The 21,428-nt window shown below is 38.6% G+C and overlaps 1 protein-coding gene across 8 annotated transcripts in view; it reads left to right on the top strand.

Moving 5' to 3' along the window:
- Positions 1-21,428, top strand: part of SLC25A26 (solute carrier family 25 member 26) — a 128,377-nt gene that overhangs the window by 2,372 nt on the left and 104,577 nt on the right. For 7 of the 8 annotated variants that reach the window (XR_006409806.3, XM_026501195.4, XM_044384998.3 and 4 more), the window contains exons 2-3: positions 9,449-9,605; positions 13,404-13,513. The exons of the other annotated variant lie outside the window; for it this stretch is intronic. Coding sequence is in view for 6 of the 7 variants with exons in the window: in XM_026501195.4 (XP_026356980.1) it covers positions 9,449-9,605; positions 13,404-13,513 (267 nt within the window). In the remaining variant the exon portion in view is untranslated. The remainder of the gene's footprint in view (positions 1-9,448; positions 9,606-13,403; positions 13,514-21,428) is intronic. 8 annotated transcript variants of the gene reach the window in all.

Consider the following 21,428-nt stretch of genomic DNA (forward strand, 5'->3'; position numbering starts at 1 on the left):
GGGGTATATCAGAGAGGTAGAGAAAGTCAGCCTAAGTGAGTCTTTGTAGGCGATGGAAAGGATTTTGGATTTTATTTGAAGCATAATGGAAGCCATTAGAAAGTTTTATTATCAAAGTAGTTCAGCAATGGAGTGGCCTTTCCCCCCCCCCCCCCCCCCCAGATTGGGAGCGTTATTGAGGCAGGCTGAGCGCTCCTGGGGGAGTTTTGTTTTGCTTACTACTGTTTTACCAGTGGCTGGCATTATATAGGTACTCAGCTTTACTTATTGAATGAATGAATGAATGAATGAATGAAAGGTCTAAATGATTGCTCTTGAAATTTAGATTCTGAGTATTAAATGAGATAATGTTAGATATGCAGTACAGAGCCTGGCATGTAGCAGACATTTAAATACTCCCTAAAGCTTCAGGAGGAGGATGGAGGTTGTAGAGTAGAATATGGGAAGAGCCTCTGGTGTATACTTTAGAAAAGCAGTTTGTAACTAAGTATTAGTAATCTGAAGATGTTCGTAGCGTTTAACTCAGTGAAGATAATAGAAGGCCTCTTAAATGTGAAACACAGGCATGGTTAAGTAGACGGTAATAGATGCAGTTCATCGACTCTTCAGGGGCCATTAACAGTGGTGCTTGTGAAGAGTATGCACTATAACATGGAAAATACTTAGAGAAAAAAATACAACACTGCACATAGGTACATCTGTTTTCATGTTTAATTAAAACTATAAAAATACTATTCCGTTCGTTAAAAAAGGACAATTGCAATTTTCCAAGATAATACAAAATAATTTTTTAAAAAGATTTTATTTATTAGAGAGAGAGTGAGAGAGAGCATGAGAGTGGGGTGAGGGGCAGAGGGAGAAGCAGACTCCCTGCTGAGCAGGGAGCCCCATGCAGGGCTGGATCCCCAGGACCCCGGGATCATGACCAAAGCTGAACGAAGGTAGGCGCATAACCTACTGAGCCACCCAGGCACCCCCAAAATAATTTTGATAGTAGCATAATTTTTTATCTTCTAGTTTTTTAAATGTAAAAAAGTACTTCGTATTTTTAAAAATGCCACGCCGTATGTTACATCTCTTTTCCTTCCTGCCTGGCTCTTCTCTCCCCTTCAGTACTTGACTATTTCATTGTCCTCGTAGTTCGTGAATTCATCTGGCTTGTTGGATGAAACCAAAAACATCCTGCTGTAGTAGCTTTTCACCAGTTCTAGGTTACAGGGAAAAGAACCTTGGCAAGTGGGTCTTTGTCTGGTAGCCTGCGTTGTCAAAACATGCAAGTGGAAACCATGCAGAGTGCTCTGAATAAGTGATGAGAAAGCATGTGATTCTTCAGTGACCTCCAAGAATTCTTGTCAGTGGTAAATACAGACCTTTACTGTTGATCGGAAATGTATAGGGAAGTGAACAAAATAGTAAAGATAATACTGAGAACATTGTAATGCGAAGCATTAGAAACCAAGAATTTATTTCCTTGTGAAAAATGTGTCAAAAGTAATTGGACCAGTGCTGGTCTTCTAGTCAGATAACTTACAGAACAAGCATCTTTTTTATGCCCTGGCCAAGTGTCATACTGCTTTCTAAGGTTGGATCAACTTCCAGCATTTTATCCTGTGTGCTTATCAATGTTAGGAAATATCTCCAAGAGTTCCTTTAATGGGAAGACTTTTTGCTGGCATCCCTTCCTCAGGGACATCTTCATCCTTTTGGTCACAGCGACTTTCCTTAATGTTGATAAGTTGGCCTTCACGAATATCCTCTGATGCGTATCTGGGGTCTCTCGGACAGCAGTGTCCACATTCCCATGGCTGGCTGTGTCTTTTTGTAACTTTATATTGGATTTCACTTTCACTTTCAGTGTTAGCACTTTTCATTTATTTGCTGCACTTTCATCTTTTTGGCCAGTTCCCTCTTTTTGATAATCTATTTTTGGAAAATGTCGCTGTGTTAACTGTAATTTGAACCACGGTGCTGGATGAACTTGTGTTACTTGTGGGAATTGAAGTTCATGCATGTTGTTACTGTGTAAAGCAAGGATTGTCTGCTTGACTGTTCTTTTTAAGTTGTTTTCTTAGTGGGGTGGTTCCGAAAAAGCGTTTTCATCCTCTTCATGCAGTAGTGTCTTCTCACTGGGCCTGACCTGCTGAGAACCGCTGGCCGAATGTGACTTGAGGGGGATGGCAGGGGTAATGTTGCCAGGGCTTCTTAGGTAGGGTGAGAAAACAGAAAAAAGAGAAGAATCAAATATTGGACATACTTTGAGAGGAGTTTTCAACATTCTTTGCCACATAGCTTTCTTTTCTGGAAGGTGGCCCCCTAGTCTTCAGTGTGGTGTACAGGAAAGTTAGTATCCGATGATGAAGCGTTGTCTGCACATCTCTAAGGAATTGGGAATTATGCTTCCACCTTTGCTAGGTTGCTTTCTGTGACTTTTTTCTTTATGGCGTTTAAGTCAGAGGGAGCAGGTCTTTTTTGCTTGAGCAGTCACCTAGACACAAGTATATTCTGCCTTTCGATCAGTCAGTGGACACCAGCAGTCAACTGGGACCACCATTGAGAGCCAGTGCTGCGATGGAGGCCTTCGTCCTGTGTCTCAAGTACTAGAAGGCGGGACCACTTTTCCTTTCTCATTTCTCTTTCACCGTGAGAGGGGCTGCTGGGAAAGTGTTAGTATTTGATCATTGTAAAGGACTTGTTAATGTGCTTTTGTTACCACTTCCCAAACAAATGCTACACGTCGAAATAAACATTTAATATTGAGAAAATATATATGATTCAGCATTTGAATAACATTAATGAAATGTCACATAGAGGAAAGATAAAAATTGCACCTGTGGTTTTCCCACCTCCACAAAGTAGGTATCTTTATCTGTTCAGCGAGACATATTTTTTAGCCTTTGCTCTGGTACTTGGGAAGAGTGCCTCAAAGATACAGTCCCAGCCCTCCCGGGTTTACAGTCAAGTAGGAGGCCGACATCAAAAAGAAAATGAAACAAAATTTAGCTATGCAGTGGCAAGGAGTGATTAAAAAGTAACCATTTCCTGAGCACTTTAACATGTGCCTCTGTTGTTTTTTCATAGCCCAAGTCATATGGAAATTTGAACATAAATATTCCTCAAGTTTTTGAAGTTGGTGCTGAATTGTTCTTGCCGTGCATGACACGATTTGGCTTTGTATGGAGTGTGTCCATGCGTGATTCTTATCCAGGGAGCAGAGTTGGGGGAGACGTTGCAATTCATTATTACTAATGAAGGACTTGAATTTATATATTCTATATACGAACATATGAGATTTAATATTTGAATATAATCTTCAGTCTTTGTTAAGTCTTTTTCATGGCTTTTAATATTGTCATGTCAGAAATACTGCATCAGGAAACTTCGAAGGATATTTATAGTAACATATTAAAAACAATAATTCATGTTTATTGATAAGTGATTAAGACTGGCATTTTGCAGTCTTTACTGGCATTTCCAGGAGAGTAGGTGGTCTGCTATAGACAGGAGACAAGGGCTCACTAATTGTATTTAATTCTCATATAATCTCAGTTGTGAAATAGGTACTATTATTTTCCCCGTTTCATGTATGAAGAAGTCTAGACTTAGGGTGAAATAGCTTTCCTAAGGCTCAGTTGAGATTGAAGCCAGGTCTGTCTGTCTGATGTCAAAGCTATGTTCTTAGACAATAGTAAATCTGAAAGAATTTCTGGAGAAATGGAAGGATATTCAAGTCAAATTCTAGAACCATTACTGTGTGCTTGAGAATAGCCTCACTAAACAAAAGTGTGCCGACACAGCCTTTTCCATCAGGAGGTGAGGGTAAACAGAATTTCTGGAGAAGTCATCCTGAGTAGACCACAGAGCTGTCAGTGTCAATGTGGAATGCTAAGTAGCAGACAGATAGCAGTGCTTTCAGTGGTCACAATTACCCTGGCAAACCACAACAGGGACAGTTAAAGAGTGATGGACTGTTTTTCTTCTGAACGTTTAGTCTTATAAAGTGTTTTCTCATCATCTCACATTCCCATTTAATTCAAACCAGCAAACAGGTGCAGAAGCCCTGCTATTATGAGGTTCTGGGTTCGATATTTAGAACAGAGGTGACTGACGTAGTTTCTGTTCTGAAGGATCTTAATGTCAGCTCAGGCATAATGGTTAGTTAGTACTGAAGGTGAAATATAAACGGAGTTATATGGGGGAGTCAAGGAAGTAGTATTTAATTCTGACTGGGAGCTTGGGAAGGACTTTAGAGGGCATGTGGCATTTGGTCACACAGTGAACAGGATTTCGGCGGGTGTGTATGTGTGTGTATGTATGTACAGAGGTATGGTGGCTGGGGAGTGGGTGGTCTGCTGTAGACGGGAGACAAGAAGCATAGGAAGGACATTCCACACTGAAAGAAAAACCTAAGCAGGAAGGAGGGCAGAACTGAGAAGTTTTAGGACATGTTCAGGAAACAGATTGGGTGAGGCTCATGGACTGTAAGAGGATGCAAAATGAAGCTGGATAGGTAGTTTAGGGTCCATGGGTCGAGGTTCTTAGTTACCTCTTATTAAGTGCCTACTATATACCACATGCAACCAGGGAATTGGGACTTTTTTTTTTTTTTTTTGGTGGAGCAGTATTCATTTTGAAAAGCTTTACTTTTCTATGTTTATAATACTCTTCACAAAACTGGAGTAATATAAAAATTAGCAAGATAGTAAAAATACTACTCATCTTGAATTTCTTTCCATAGAAGTCATAACTTGTAGCAATTCAGTGTGTATGCTTCCAGACTTCTAGTTATGCATATATACAAATCAGTACACATTTCTTTGAAAGGTGAGATGATATAGCATATATTCTATAGCTTATTTGATCAATTTAAAAAGATAACGCATGTTTCTGTGCTGGTGTGGTCAGATTGACCTGATTCTTTTAAAGGCTGTGTAGCAATCCATTACTCAGAGATAACATAATTTATCTAGCAAGTCCCCAAGGATGGACCATTAGGTTATTTCCAGTTTTTTTTTTTTTTTAAGATTTTATTTATTTATTTGTCATAGAGTGTGCACACAAGCAGGGGGAGCGGCAGGTGGAGGGAGAAGCACAAAGCCCCATGTGGGACTCGACTCCAGGACCCTGGGATCATGACCTGAGCTGAAGGCAGACGCTTAACCAACTGAGCCACCCAGGCGTCCCTATTTCCAGTTTTTTACTGTTACAAATAATGCTGTAGTAAGCCATCTTGTATATTTATGCACTACTCTGTGGAAGAAATGTTTAGAAGTAAAACCACAGGATCAAGGCTTTGTAATTTAAAATTTTCATTTTGCCAAATTGTCCTTCAGAAGCTTATAATAATTTGTTTCCCTTAATAGTGCCTATAACTGTTCTTCATGTTTTTAACCTTTCCTGATTTATTGGGGAAAACGTTTTGTTTTTATTTGATCATTAATGATGGGGAAGCAATATATTCATTTCGTTGGCTGTTTATATTTTTCTTTTGTGAGTTGCGTGGTCCTGTTTTTGCAGTTTGTTTTTAATTCGATGTACCTGTTTAAGGTTGATTTGTAGTAACTTCTACCATAGAGGTAGTAGCTTTTTATTTGGGGTATTGATTCATTCATTCTTTAAGTAGCTATTGAGTGCCTGCTATGTACTGGTGCTGGGAACATACTGGTTAACAAAACAGGTATGCAGCTTACTGTCTGGTGGGATGCACGGACACTGAAGGAATGGTCAGATGCTCAACTATAGAACTAAGATTGTGATCAGCAGGTGCAAAAAAAGGGTCTAAACCCAGATGGGGGGATAGGGAGCATCTGTGCACAGTCCTAGAAATGAGGAAGATCAGATGACTTGGGAGGAAAAGAGAGAGCAAGGCAGCAAGAAGGTGCCAAGCCAAGGGCAATGGCGGTGGAGCCGAGCGGTAGATGGAGTCCTGACTTGCAGAGCCTCGTAGGCTGTACTGTGATTTTCTTCTTTATCCTAAGGGCTCTTGGAAAGTTTGGGAGACTTACAAGCTGGAGAGTGGCAAGGTGAAATTGAAATTTGCATTTCACGAAGCTGATGCTGCCATTAGCGTAGAGGGGCCAGGAGCACTGTAAGGAGAGCGAGTCTTGGTGGGGAAGAAGACAAGTGTGTCGGGAAGCAGAGGCAGCACTTGTGTGTGAGGCAGAGTCACCGGAGGCTGCCTTGGTGGGGAGAAGACCAAGGAGGGATGTTTCTCAGGGAAGCCGTCTCAAGGGTCTGACTGGTTCTTAGCTGTCAGTCAGGCCAGTGGCCTGTGATGATTTCGCTTACTTAGATTAGCTAGGTGCTTTGGTTTTGTTCTCTAGTCGAGCAGCAGCGGTTTCTTTTTTTCTGTTATTGTGCCAGCCTCCTTTTGAGAAAGAAAGGTTTTATAGCATATGCAGTCTTGAATTTTTTTAACTCCCAGAGTAATTTCTTTTTTTTTTTTTTTTTAAAGATTTTATTTATGTGACAGAGAGACAGCCAGCGAGAGAGGGAACACAAGCAGGGGGAGTGGGAGAGGAAGAAGCAGGCTCATAGCGGAGGAGCCTGATGTGGGGCTCGATCCCATAACGCCGGGATCACACCCTGAGCCGAAGGCAGACGCTTAACGACTGAGCCACCCAGGCGCCCCTCCCAGAGTAATTTCTAAGTGCTCATTAGATACTTCCTCTCTTCAACCTGCCAGCATTTTACATTTATTAAGTTAGAGGCATATTTACATAAAGTCCTCAATAAATTGTTATGTCGTAGTAAGGCTTGCTGGTTATCGGGGTTATGTTCTGTATATTGGATTTTGTCTCGTCCTTAACTACAATTTTCAACGTAAGCTACCACAGATCTTGAAATGAATCTTGCCTGAAGAGAGAGAGACAGAGGGAAAGTGTGTGCGCGTGCATGCGATCAGGGAGGAACAGAGGGGGAAGGAGAGGCAGGAAGCATCTGAAGCAGACCCCCAAATTCAGCCCAGAGCCTGACGTGCAGGGCTTGATCCCATGACCCATGAGATCATGACCTGAGCCGAAACCAAGAGCCAGATGCTTAACTGACTGAGCCACTTAGGTGCCCCTGCCTGATAACCTTTTTGATAAATGATCATAAATAAAATAAATTTCTCAGACTAAAGAATAAAAGAATTTGATGGAGTTCCTTATATTCAACTGATGTTGGCTTGGGCATTTTGAACATAATTATGTGCAAAACAATATTAATGTAAAATTATAAGCATTCCCAAAAGTTTTTGTTTAAATCGTAAATATGTTGCTGTGTGGCAAAATATATTGGTATTTCTTTTTTCCTTTTTCCTATTCTCTGTTAGCTGTTTTTTTTTCAGTCTCATGAATTATTAAATGACATTTGAGTTACAGAAGTTTGAAATCTGCAAAAGCAATTAGTAACTTCTGATTCGTGTTTTACTAGATAAACAGATTGAATCTGGTTATTTTATTCTCTGAAGGTAAGAATTCTGATGAAAGAAGGGTTAGAGAATCAATGCATGCAAAGTAGCCAACTAATTAAAAGACCAATTAACTTACTGATTAAAATTTAGCAGTAGATAGCTGGCATCTCTCTGAATCCTCTCCTAAGATTAAAGAGAAAATTACAATGACATGCAGCATGTTTGTAAAGAATCTAGTCCTATTAGACATTCCCATCGGGATTTTTGTTTTCCTTGTATTTTGAGAAAATGAAGAGGCAGGTGCAATATTTTATTTATGTACTGAATTTTACAAAATCCTTTAAAAAATAATTGAGAAAAATGTTGGAAAAGGTTGGCTCTTTTTTTACTTTCGTACATTGCTAGGAACATATTCCTGTGACTTAGAAAAAGGCGGCCTTTATTTTAAGAAAGAAGTCCCAGTTACTTATCATTCTTTGACTGCCTCTTGTGGTTTTCTTCTGGCACATCTCTGGGTTGTTTGGGTGACATCTCTTAGGTCATTTGCAGAGGAGACCTTCGTGGTCTTTTATGTTGTTACGTGGTCTCTTAGGCTGATCATATAGTATGGTATTAATATTTAAGGTAATGTACTTTCCCGTTTCTATTAAAATAATTTTTAATAATTTACCTCTCCTAGTTCATTACTGGATTTCTCATCAGAGTAATTTCATTTTTGCAGTGAACTCTTGCACTGGTTTTATGGTGAGTGGTAAGTAGAGCAGAGTGTGTTTGCTGTGTACTAAGCTTTGTACCGCCTGAGCACTTTGTGTACCCAAAGGATGGAAACAACTCATCATTTTGAACTTTGGCTGTATGTTTGAATAATACTGTATCTAAGTTTTTAATATATAGCTTTAATATATATATTTCTACTTTTTGAACAGGTAATATATTCATCTTCAAAATCGAAAAGATGAGAAAAGTTATTGATCATTTTAAAAATTACTAAGTAGCAACCATATCAAGAGTCTTTTTCTCTTTGTCATTCTTTTGTCTGCTCATGGCAAACTGGTTTTGATTTCACATTTTTAAATGAGGCCTTTTAGACTTTGTGTATCGAGCTTTCTTTGACACTGTTCTTGAGTTCATATTTTTCAGAAATGTTTTTCCTGATTTTTTTGCTCTAAGTTTGTAACCAGTTTAAAATATTCTGTATAGGCTCTACTGTAATCATCAGCTGCAAAGTTGGTGTTTGCAGCTTCTCCAAAACAACACGATGTCTTTTGGGAGATGACTAGCTGGGGCCAGGTTTTAATACGCTCTGGGAACTTAACCCCCCCCCCCCCATTTTTTAACTTAATTTAAAAATTATCAAGGAATTTTTAAATATACACAAAGGAGAGCAAATACTACAGGAATCCTTAGATGTATGAATCTTAAAATACAGATCTGGATTCCCAAGGACCATTACCTATTTCAAAATGGAAGTCTCCCCCAGAACAGTCTTACTTCAGTTTTACTCGTTTGTCAAGAAGACAAAAATATAACATTTGGTCTGATATGGAAGGGTCGGCAAGATTTAAGTGATAAAAATAAGGTGCAGCACAGCACGTATTGTATATACTTTTTTTTTAAAAAAAGGAAAATAAAGTTCATATTCATATTTGCTTGTATACGCCTAGAGTAACTCCAGAAGGGTACAGTAAGGAACCCGAAGTGGTTTACCTGAGTTATTAGACGAGGGAAAGAGACTTTGGACTCTTAACCTTTCTGAGATTGCTTGTTGACTTTTGAACCATGTGGAAGTATTAAAAATGAATTTAAAATTAATTTTAAAAATAAAAATTTATTTAAAAAATTACAGTTTAAGGATATAGCACAACAATGGTTATTTCCCCAAGAAAATCTATAAATTTAGGTAGAAGGTCCTGTGCTATGCCAAATAAGCTGTGGACTGATAGGTATGAGAAATATGCTTTAAAGATTACCTTTTTCATATCCCTACCCCCAAATGGCGGAGAGCTTACTTAATTGTAACCTTCTTTCCTTTTCTTTTCTTTTTTTTTTTTAAAGGCTGGTGGGGTAGCAGGTGTCGCTGTTGACTTGATATTATTTCCTCTGGATACCATTAAAACCAGGCTTCAGAGTCCACAAGGATTTAATAAGGCTGGTGGTTTTCGTGGAATCTACGCTGGCGTTCCTTCTGCTGCTATCGGATCCTTTCCTAATGGTAAAAATTATATGGATATTCTCACTGCAAGAAAACCAAGATAATGAGATTTCTTTTCAGAATGGTCTCTGGTGTTACTCCATGTAGACTTGCTCGTGTGTTGTAGCTTATCTCTGGAATTTGTTTTCTGTTCATTAACTCACTGCTTTTGGATCAGCTAGTGCTAGAGATCTCATTCTGCTATATTTGTAATAGAATATGAGCAATCTTTCTAAAATGGTTTTCCTTGTTAAAATTCCCAGTTAGGATCGTGAAAATGTTACTCTAATATTGGTTGTCATACCTCAGAGCAGTGCTTCTCACCCTTGCCCGCACACTGGAATCTCTTGGGAAGCTTTAAAAAATACTGATGCCTGTGTCACCTCCAGAAGTTTAATTGGTCTGGGCTTTGCCGGGTATCAGGGGGTTTCGTCGCTTCCGAGGTGATTCCAGTGTGAGGCTGGGTTTAATAACTACTGCCTTGGAGATTCTTTTGGAGCCCGTGAACCTAAGAGGCCTTAAACCTTTTCTGTCCTAACTAAATTGCTCTTAGACGATGCAGCCAGCGCCCACTAACCTCCTCCTGGATACTCTCCTTCGAGTGTCCTGCTTTTGTTGTAGGTTTGGAGTCGCATTATGTGATTTATAGTCCTCTTATTTTGTAATCGGTATCTTTTTATTTAATCTACTTTTTGGTGTACTTGTTTTGGATACTTCTTTTGTTTACTGATGCTTTCAGTGGCACTCAGTAACAAACCAGGCAAACAAAACAACCGCCCCCCCCCCCCCCCCCCATTATAGAACCTCTGCTCTAGGAGATTCTTAAACTCTGGAGTTTTTTCTCAGGATAATTCATGAGAAATTCTTCCATGTTCACCTGATACTTAAATGTTCATCTGTGTTCATCCGGAGCATGGTATTCACGTAAAGATTGGTAGGGCAGAGAGAAAATAGTGTTTTGGTCCTTTGGTTTCTCTCTCTCTTCTTCTCCCTCCTGCAGCAGCCCTTAGGACAGCAAACTGTCTGCGAGGTTGTCCTTCAATTTGCATTTGTCTCACTGCTTTCAGCAAGTTACTGTTGAGCACCCACTGCCTGTCAGGTCTAGTCCTCTGTGTGGGAGAGATGCAGCTGTTCCTCAGTTTCACCACACTGCAGTCGCCTGAAGAGGTTAAAGTACCGATGCCTGTGTGCCCCTTACAGAGATGTGATTTCATTGGTCTGAGGTACGGCCTGGGCATTGGAGTTTAAAAAAAAAAAATCTATTACGGTATTTCCTTCATCATTTTAAAAGTTCTCTTTCTCTCACAAATTGCACAGAGGAATTAGTGTTGGTGGACGGTAGTATCCGCAATAGTCTATGGAGTACATGGTGCTTTTAGGCTCACAGGACTGTTTTAGATTCTTGCCAGCAGGACTTTCCGTACATGTGTTTTTGAACTTTTGCATGTGTGAGAAAATGTTTTTCTTGCCGTACTTATTCTGTTTTTTTTTTTTTTTTTTTTTTTTTTTTTTTTTTGCCATCCACAGAACTCAGTGGTTGGGTGATGCTGGGTTAGTCAGTCAAAGTGCCCGTGGTTGAGAAATGGCCTTTTTGTTTTTCTGTGAATTTTTGGTGAATAGAAGTTTTCTGTGTGGCACCTTTTTTTTTATTTTTCTTTTCTTTTACTGTTTGTTAAGGTTCCGGGCCGACTACAGTACACCAATGTAACATTCAGTGGCTGTAGACTTTTCTGAGAACATACAGTGGTCCCCCTTTATCTGTAGTTTTGCTTGCAGTGGTTCAGTTACCCATGGTAACTGAGTGGTCCAGAAGCAGATGCTCTCCTCCTGATGCAGCATCAGAAGGTCAGTAGTAGCCTACTGCTATGTCACATGCCTACACCATTCATCTCACTGCATCTCATCACGTGGGCATTTCATCATCTCACATCATCACGAGAGAAAGGGTAAATACAGCGTAGGTATTTTTGAGACAGAGACCACGTTCATGTAACTTTCATTACAGTGTATTGTTATAGTTGTTCTATTTTATTATTGCTGCTCATCTCTTACTTGGCCCGATGGAGAAATTAAACTTTAGCCCAGATCTGTATGTATAGGGAAAAATGTAGTATATGTAGGTTTTGGTACTGTCCATCATTTCAGTCATGCACTGGGGCTCTTGAACAAATATCCTGTGCATAAGGGGGGACTGCAGTATTCTGCAGGAGTTAAGAGTTGGGGGAAGAAGGGGACTGAGGGTTGAAAGAGGAGACCGCAGACCCTATTCACGATCTTTACTTTCATTTAGAAGGGAATGTAGAAAAACCATAGGTTTATGTTTTTAAAGAGCTAGAAGAGGGGCGCCTGGTGGACTTAGTCAATTAAGTGTCTGCTTTCGGCTCAGGTCGTCCTGGGATCGAGCCCCGTGTTGGTTTCTCTAGAAGAGACTGTAGGTATCAGCCCAATTTCTGTTCTTTGTTGTAACTTGTCCAGAGCCTCACTTGGAACCTTGTGACATCATTTCCAATTAGTGGCATTTTCTTGGGCGTCACCTTGGAGAATTTTGGTATTTATATTTCCTTTTTTTTTTAAGTAGCCTCCACACCCAACATGGAGCCCAAAGTGGGGCTTGAACTCTTGACCTTGAGATCAAGACCTGAGCTGAGATCAAGAGTTGGATGCACCCAGGTGCCCCTAGGATTTACATCTCTGAAAGATTTGTCTATCACAAAAGTAGCAATATAGCCTGAACAGGTTGAGGTGGTTAGCCAGGAAAACCTAGAAACTTGTAGCACTTTCTCCCTTCCCTGGGGGTGGTGTGGGAGGGTGAAATGGGTAGCAGGTGGAACTTACTGCTGAATGCAGTTATAGATATTCTAGCTGTATATTTAGTGAGTGTGCTGAAGTAGGAAAAGCCTTATTGAGACCCACTGTGGGAATAGGGACTATGTTAATTATGTAAAACTGTTGGCATTGGTTATTACTCCTTCAGGTACGGGAGTCCTCATTTGGCCCGGTGTTTATTTTTGTTAGCAGCCTGAGGAGAGTTTAAAAGCTTGTTGACTTTAACTGTTGAAAACTGATTTTCACTATGAAGCTCTTTTTCTGAGTGTTTTAGACTTTGATGTGATTTTGTTCAAATGTCCTTCAAAAGATGAATTGGTCATTCATTTATCTTTCATGCCTTATCTTTTATGGAAGTGATAAACATCTTTTGATTAACAGTACATGGCAGGTTTTAAAGCCCTCTTGTGCAGTTAAGATTAGTTCATGGTGATAGGGGTAGCTTTTTTGAGATTTTGATTGCCAGTGGTAATTAAATAGTTGATTATTTCCTTGATGTAAAGATGACATGATATAGTAAAAAGTAGCCATAGTTATTTTGAGTGAACAGCAATAAAACATTATCAAATAGATACTTTATTTAAAGCATATGTTTTCAGTCTTAACCTGTCTATAAATCAATGTAGTGGGTTGTTTTATTGTATGTAAAGATAATTTGGATCACAGAAATTCGTATGTTATTCTAGAATGCTTACTAAAAAATGTCAAGTGACTTATTTAATACAAAATGGTGAATGTTAGGTTAACTGTTAGGCTCCCTCAGGGCTGGGATCATGTCTTCTGCATTTTTATAAGTCCAGGTTTGGGCATATAACATGGACTCGGTAAATTCTACAAGAGTGGGGCAGGGAGGAAGAGTATTTCTCCAACTATTATGTTTATCTCTTACCTCACAATTTATAATTAGAGTTGTAATTTTTTTTGAGAAACATTTCCAAACAGTTTGAATGTATATTTAAACTTTGTGAAAGACTGGTTTGTTTTAAATTTCAGCTGCTGCTTTTTTTATCACCTATGAATATGTGAAATGGTTTTTGCACACTGATTCATCTTCATATTTAATGCCTGTGAAGCATATGTTGGCTGCCTCTGCTGGAGAAGTGGTAAGTAACAAGTTATGCATCTGAAATACTTAAGGAGTGCAAATCATGCATATGTCTGTGGTACAGATGATACTTTATTTCATTTTTAAAAGACAGTTCTTTTAAGTTATGAGAGTCATAAACACCAATAAATGTAAATGGATTAAACATGATAGTTATAGAGTCTAGATAGGATGAAAGAAAAATCCAGCAATGGGCTATTTTCAAGAGACGTACCTAAAACATTAGTTTCTAGAAAGAATAAAATTAAGGAGACGGAAGTAGATATCCATGCACATTGTGGTGGCTTTGTATTGTGTCAACATGACTGAGCTGGAACTCCATTTCCTAGAACTCCCTTTCCAGAATGGTTGCAGGTTATGCTGGCTACAAAAGAAACTAGCACAAGATTTGTAAGGTGGAAGTGAAGCAACAGTTGGGTCGATGCTTATAGGATTGGTGTTAGAGTCAGGCACTGTTGCAGTTCATACACCTCATCTCTGGTCTACAGCCTCTCCAGTTCCTACTGGATCGTCTCCTTCAGCGTCTCTAAATTCTGAGTCAGATGTGTGGGCTCTGTGGTGAAGAATACTAGCTTATGCTACAGGTCACCCACATCATTGAGGTTGGTGAGAAACAGGTGGATCAATTTATCCTTGCTCTTCCCCATTTCACATCATTTCATCCTTGCCCATCGCCTGCCCTCTAATTTCTGTCCTAACGCTAGATGCAGAAGCAACCATTCTATATAACCTGCTTAATTAGCTCCCGCAATTACTGTTCACACCTGTAATAACCCTTTATTCTTATCACTTACAGTGGTTCTACTTGTCTGATAAACTCAAACCAATACAGAAATACAAACTGAAAAAGAGCTGATAGAGTAATGACAGTATTGGGCAAAAAAACAAAGACTATTGTATAGTGATACAAGGAATGATTCTTTTGGGAGATGTAACAAACCTGAACCTGGAATAAATAATATAGTCTCAAAATATAAAGGAGAGATTGCCAGAAGTACAAGGAGAAATGAATAGAAATGTAATTTTTAAAAATTTAATTTTTCTTTGATCATGATAAGTGTACCCTTTAGTCCCCATCACCTATTTCACCCATCCCTCCACCCAGCAAAACTATAATCTTTGTTGGAGATATTAACTTCTAGGGATAAAAGTCTTAAGACCAGGCAGGCAGAAACGTTTATTGAGACCATAGAAGATGTGAACAAGAAAATGACAAGAGTGGGCTAATGGATATGTGTAGAGCTCTGCACCTAACAGTTGAAGATTCTTCATTTTTTTCTAGCATACTTGGAACATTAATGAAAATGTATAAACCAGTACTACAACAAAGTGAATTTCAACAAATAGTGTAGAGACAATGTCATACAGATCATTCGGTATCTGATTATAATGGAGTAAAATTGGAAAGCAATGACAGGATAGGCAGTCCATCTCTCAGTTTTATTCTGTTGATCTCTGTCCTTATGCTGGTACCACACAGTCTTGATTATTGCAGTTTTGTGTTAAGCTTTGAAATCAGTAAGTGTGAAGTAGTCCAACTTTGTTCTCTGTCAAGATTGTTTTGCCTCTTCTGGGTCTCTTGCATTTTCTTGTGAATTTTAGAATCAGCTTGTCAATTTCTATAAAAAGGCAACTTAGATTTTGATACAGATCCCATTGAATCTGCAAATCAAGAGGCTGTTGCTATCTTAAAAATACTAAATTTTCCGATCTATACATACATGATATTTTTCCATTTAAGTATTACTGAATTTTTTTCAACAGTGTTTTGTAGTTTCAGTTTTACACTCCTCTCACTAATTTATTCTTATTTATTCTTTTTAGTGCTGTTTTAAGTGGAAATTTTTAAAAATTTCATTTTCAGTTCATTGCTACTTATAGAAATGAATTCATTTTCATATATTGATCTTGTATTCTGCAATTTTGCAGAACTCAGTTATCAGTTCTAAAATTATTTAGTGGATTCCTTAGGATTTTCTATACACAAGGTCATAGCCTCTGCAAATAGAGGTAGTCACACTTCTTTCTTTTCATTCTCTATGCCTTCTCTTTCATTTTTCTTGCCTAATTGACCTGGCTAGAAGCGCTAGTACAGTGTAGAATAGGAGTGATGGGAGTGTACATCCTTACCTTTTTTCTGATCTCAGGGACAAGGCATTTAGTGTTCCACTATTAAGTATGATGTTAGCTGTGAGCTTTCCATAGATGTCCTTTATCAAGTTGAGGGAGTTGCCTTCTATTCCTGATTTGTTGGGTGAATTTTTATTTTTTACACTGTGAAGGTTAAATTTTGTCCATGTTTCTTTTCTGTTCATCTATTGAGATAATAATGAGACTTGTTTTTTATTTTGCTGATATGGTGTATTACTTTAACTGATTTTCAAACATTAAAGCACTCATGCGTTACTGGGATAAATCTCACTTGATCATGGTATATAATGCTTATTACTTAGTGCTAGGTTTTGTTTACTAGTATTTAGTTGAGGACTTCTGCTTCTTTATTCACCAGAGATATAAGTCTATAGTTAACTTTTTGTGTCTTGCTGGCTTTGGTATCAAGGTGAAACCGGTCTCATAGCAGGAGTTGGGATGTGTTAAGATCTTTTAAAAGAAAGTTATTTTAAACAAATAAAGTCAAGTTAATTATATCATTTTAGTTGATGAAAACATATCAGATTATATCTAGGAAATCCAGGAGAAAAGGAAGTATAGAGGAAATAGTCTATTATACAGAAAAGCAGTGTCACTCTGTGTGATAATATGAATTGTTGAGGTTATGATGTTTGATAAAGAAAAAAGATCTCTGCTCTTTGGTTTTTTTGTGTCTTAAAAATGTATTTATTTTTTGCATCTGGGATATATAAAACCCTGTACTTTTCCATGACTGTAAAATGAATTTCTTTTTTTTTAAGAATTCTAACTCTAGTATAGTTAACATACAGTGTCATATTAATTTCAGGTGTATAATACAGTGATTCAACAATTCTATACATTACTTGATGTTCATTGTGATAAATGTGCTCTTAATCCCCATCACCTATTTCACCCATCCGCACGCACTGTCCCTCTGGTAACCATCCTTTTGCTCTCTATAGTTAAGAGTCTGTTTTTTAGGTTTGTCTATCTCTCTTTTTACTTTGTTTCTTAAATTCCACATAGGTGGGAAATCATATACTCTTTAGATCCATCGAGGTTGTTGGAAATGGCAAGATTTCATTGTAAAATGCATTCTTAATCTAAGAAATCTGTTGTATGGTTCCTTGAAGAGTTGAAATTAGCCTAAGAAACATTAAATTCACTAACGTGGTTTTTGTAAAACTTGACATTGTTTTAAAAATGATTTTTTAGAACCTAACTCTGGATTTTTTTTTTTAAATTGCCTTTGTGATTTACTAGAGTTAGAAAAGTGATGGGACTAGCATTGTATTAATTTCTGAGTGGCAACTGGTAATTCCTTTATGAGCCATGGACCCTTTTAGGAATCTGATGAAACCTGTGGCTGTCTCTCCAGGAAATTGAATGCATGGACATTTTGCATAGAATTTCTGGACATTTTCATTCCCTCTACTCTTACCCGAAGTAAGAACTCCTGTGCTTGAATTGTACTGGAAAATTAGCTTAAACTGCAATTTAAAAACAATTTATACTTAATTTAAAAACAATCTTTTAACCTACTAGCCTAGGTTTAGATTTTCTTTTTCTTCTGTGATTATGTTCTGGCTTTAGAACCTCATTACATGCAGTATTTTTTAAGGATATATATTAAAGAATAACAAGTTGTCTGTGAGAGTTTCAGTGTCTCTCAGGTTGCGAGTCTGTCTTTGTGACAGCCCTTGCCTCTCGTTATTTTAGAATTGCATGTTGCTTTAAGTTTAAATGTTCTCATAAATTCAGTATTTGGTTTATACTTTATTGTATGTTGCCGAGAACAGGCAGCAAAAAGAACTTGGCCTCTTATTTCATTTCACATAGGGCCATCTTGCCTGAAAGCTGGTTTGCCAGGTTGAAGGATAAGCTTTCTTCAATTTAAAAACTTTGTCTCTTAGACTTATGAAGAATATAAAAAGTGATATATAATTAGGGTAATAATGGTTAAATTAATCATGTTAATGATACATTTTTTCATATCTAGAAAATACTGTATATTCTAATACTATCTGTAACTGACATTTAAAATACTGAAGGCTTTATCGTTGTTTTGTGTGTGTATGAACTTTTGGGTGTAGGAGGTGGTATAGGTGGATATGAGCTAGGAAACAAGTGTCTGTAACACTGGAGATAAACAGTTCTGGGACAGTCATATTTTTGCTGTGTCTCTTAGGATTTCCGTGGTCCCTTAGGTGGTAAGGCCTAATGTCAGATGCCTTTTTATAGTTCCTGTGATGCCTGGAGAACTTTAAAAAGAGAAGTGATCAATAGTGGGTACATAGAATGACTTCACAGGTGAAACATATCTTGATGTTGACATTTGATTGATTTTAAATTTAGTTACAGTGTCATATGTTGAAAAGATTTTTAGTTTGTGGAAATGTTGGTTCTGATGCTCCAGTTATCTTTTTGTACTTTCTTTCTTTTTTGGTTTTTTAAAGATTTTATTTATTTGAGAGCGAGAGAGCATGAGTGGGGGGGAGGGGTGGAGGGAGAGGGAGAAGCAGACTCCTTACTGAGCAGGGAGCCTGAAGCAGGGCTTGATCCCCAGGACCCTGGGATAATGACCTCAACTGAAGGCAGATGCTTAACTGACTGAACCACCCAGGCGCCCCTATCTTTGCACTTTCTTAAAAAAAACTTTCCAAAGCCATTCAGTATCTGTTTTCTCAATAAATACTTGAGAAATGTATGTACTGCCTTCCGATTTAAACTTGTTTCAGTTTCATGGAGCATAAGCTTTTGGTTTCAGATTCATACAGGTGTGGTTGCTAAAAGTAAGAGAAAGAAACAGGTGAATTTAGGAGAAGCAAGTTTTCATGGGTAGCATAAAAAGGAGTGGAAAACAAAACCTTTCATAGCTGTCAATGGTCGGAAAGGTATAGAGACATGGAGAAAATAAATAGTCCAGTTGGGTCATTGTTCTGTAACATTTACTTTGATAGAAGATTGTTAAATTGCAAATAGATTCCTTAGAAACAATATCACATTTTGTTGGTATCCACTGTGTCCACAATGACTTTGTTATAGCAACTCTAAGTGTGTGAGAGAAACAAAAGCACACTGCCCTAATAACCATTCCCTGTAGCAGCACCTTGATTAAAACTTAATGACAAATCAATAAAACTATAATTACAACCTTCTGCCTTATGTTTGTAATTTGGAATACAGTAAAATCAATCAAATAAGATTTAATACGTAACAACAGTAAGAGAGCCTTTTGTGCCATTTTTATGAGGAGGTTTGCTGCACCAAATCTCTAAATCCCCACCTCAATTAGTTCACAGCTCAGCTTTCATCAGAAACAGAAGACGCCCTGCGCGAAGTAGAATCTGTAATTAGATCAGAAGAGTTGAGGGCAGGTTTACTCTAATACAGCAGATGCTGTAATGTGACAGCAGTAGTGATTTTTGATTTGCCTTTTCCTGGGTTTTATCCTACTTTTGGCCTAAGTTCATGTTGTTTGCAGAAATAAAAGAATATTGAAATGTCTTTGCAGCCTAATGCAGTCATGCTGAATTGAATGTGTGCATGGGTCACTTGTGCTTATGTCCCTATACACATAGATGCTGGTTGATTATCCTTCCTGGCCGCATTCTAATTTGGGATTGAGAAAGCTAGGAAATAAGTTGAATCATGTTTTATAGATGCTTTTCCGACAGCCTGTAACAGAAATTCTCCAAGTATAGCCCAGAGAGCGCCTACTTTAGACTCAGTTGCCTGGGCAGTAGGTTACACGTGATGATTTTTGGAGATGGCACCAGGAACCCTGAATTTTAAACAAAACTCCTAAGTGGTTCTGGCGCTCAGTGATATTTAAGCACCACTGGTTTAGAGTTCCTCAAACATTTAAATATATATCCCACTACTAAATATTTTGACTGAGCTGGTTCAGCAGTCCCACGCTCAGGAATAGGTTAGCTCCTGGGCCTAGTGGCGCAAGGAGCACCAGCCACGTGCTGGTCAGAAGTGTCTTCCTCAGAGTTCAGTACTTGTAGACCTACTGAAAGGCCTAGTTTAATAAAGACTGGCTAGTTCTGAGGGTGGCAGCACACTCAGACATGTTGATTTGGATTTGAAAATAAAGTGAGGGTTGCATCCAGATCTGACATTTTCTTCAGGCCCATGCCATCCAAGAGCCTCGAAAACGAAGGCAATTTATGTTATTTAGCTTACTTACCAACTAACAGGGTCATTGGACCTTCTGTGTGCTGTAGTCCCTTCAGGGCTCATTGGTTAGGTTATCAGCATACGGATTAAGCCCGTCATTAGCACCTCTTCCCCCCCACCCCCACCCCCACCCCAGCTTCCCCACTGAATTGACTACTTAGAAGTTCATTCCTTGATACAGTCAGGAGTGCTTGTCAGCAACAAAGCGCAGTGCATATGTTAGTTACCCTTGTGTTTTTCCAGGTGGGGATTGAAGCCATTTTTTGATTGTGTTGTTAATACGTCTTAAAATGTATTTATAGGGGTGCCTGGCTGGCTCAGTTGGTGGAGCATGTGACTCTTGATCTCAGGGTTGTGAGTTCAAGCCCACACTGAGTGTAGAGATTTCTTAAAAAAAAAAAAAAAAAATTTAAGGGGTGCCTGGGTGGCTCAGTCAGTTAAACCTCCAATTCTTGGTTTCAGGTCAGGTCATGGGCTTAGTGCCACGTGGGCTCCTTGCTCAACGGGGAGTTGGCTTGAGACTCTACTTCTCCCCCCACTCGCACACACACACTCTCTCTCAAATAAATAAATATTAAAAAAAAAAAAAAAAAGACCCTGATTTCCTTTAGAAAATTAAAAAAAAATTTTTAAATGTATTTATAGTATTTTTAAAATCATCTTCACTGGCTTTTTTTTTTTTTTTTTAATAGAAGAAACACTGAACAAGGTAATAGAAGAAGGGTTGACAACTTTGGAAATGTGTTTTATCTTTTGAAATAATCATGATAGATTTTGAAATATCCATGAATTAGTGGAGAGTAACTTTCGTTGCAGTTGTGGTGGTATTTTGCCAAACTTGTGTGCAGTTGTATGATCGACCCATGGAGATAGGGTGAGTAGAAAAGAAGACAGCTGCCCCGGAAGTGAATGGTGCTTGTTAACTGGGGGGGGGAATCCCACCGTGATGTTGCAGGTGGAGTTGCTCATGTATAGAGAGGTGAAGGAGGCAGAAATGTACAGGTCTTGCTGAGACTTGCTGTACAACTAGAAACTGAAACCACACTGTCAGTTAACTACACTCAAACAAGCACTTCTTCTGGCGTATTTAAGTACACGCATCATGGGGTTGTGCTAGGGCAGCCTTTTACCCTGCTCTGTTTATTTCTTACTGTTTCTGGGAACCTTCCCCCCACCCCCCTCAAGATTTTCTTTCTTTAAAGTAATCTCTAGACCCAACATGGGGCTCAAACTCACGACCCTGAGATCAGGAGTCGTATGCTCGACGACTGAGCTGGCCAGGCGCCCCTGGAACCTTTTTTTTTTTTTTTTTCCCCACTTCAGGCCCTGAAGTCCCTGAGGGACACAGACATTTTAATAGCTTCCTAAGAACCCTAAACTATAAGAATTACACAAAAAATTATCTTAGGAGTCTAAAAAGTAGCTCAGTTTCTACTGTCATCTTTTAAACCCCATCCTTTTTATCTCTGCTCCTCACTTGGACTTCTTTGATTCCTGTTATGTAAGCTGCTTTGCTTGCCATGCCTGTTGTCCTTAACTGGAAGTGTGGGTTTAGATAGAAAGTCCTTACTCTGCTCTAGGCATTGAGGATAAAA

The sequence above is a fragment of the Ursus arctos genome, unplaced genomic scaffold (genome assembly GCF_023065955.2).
Source record: "Ursus arctos isolate Adak ecotype North America unplaced genomic scaffold, UrsArc2.0 scaffold_14, whole genome shotgun sequence".
Taxonomy (NCBI): Eukaryota; Metazoa; Chordata; class Mammalia; order Carnivora; family Ursidae; genus Ursus; species Ursus arctos.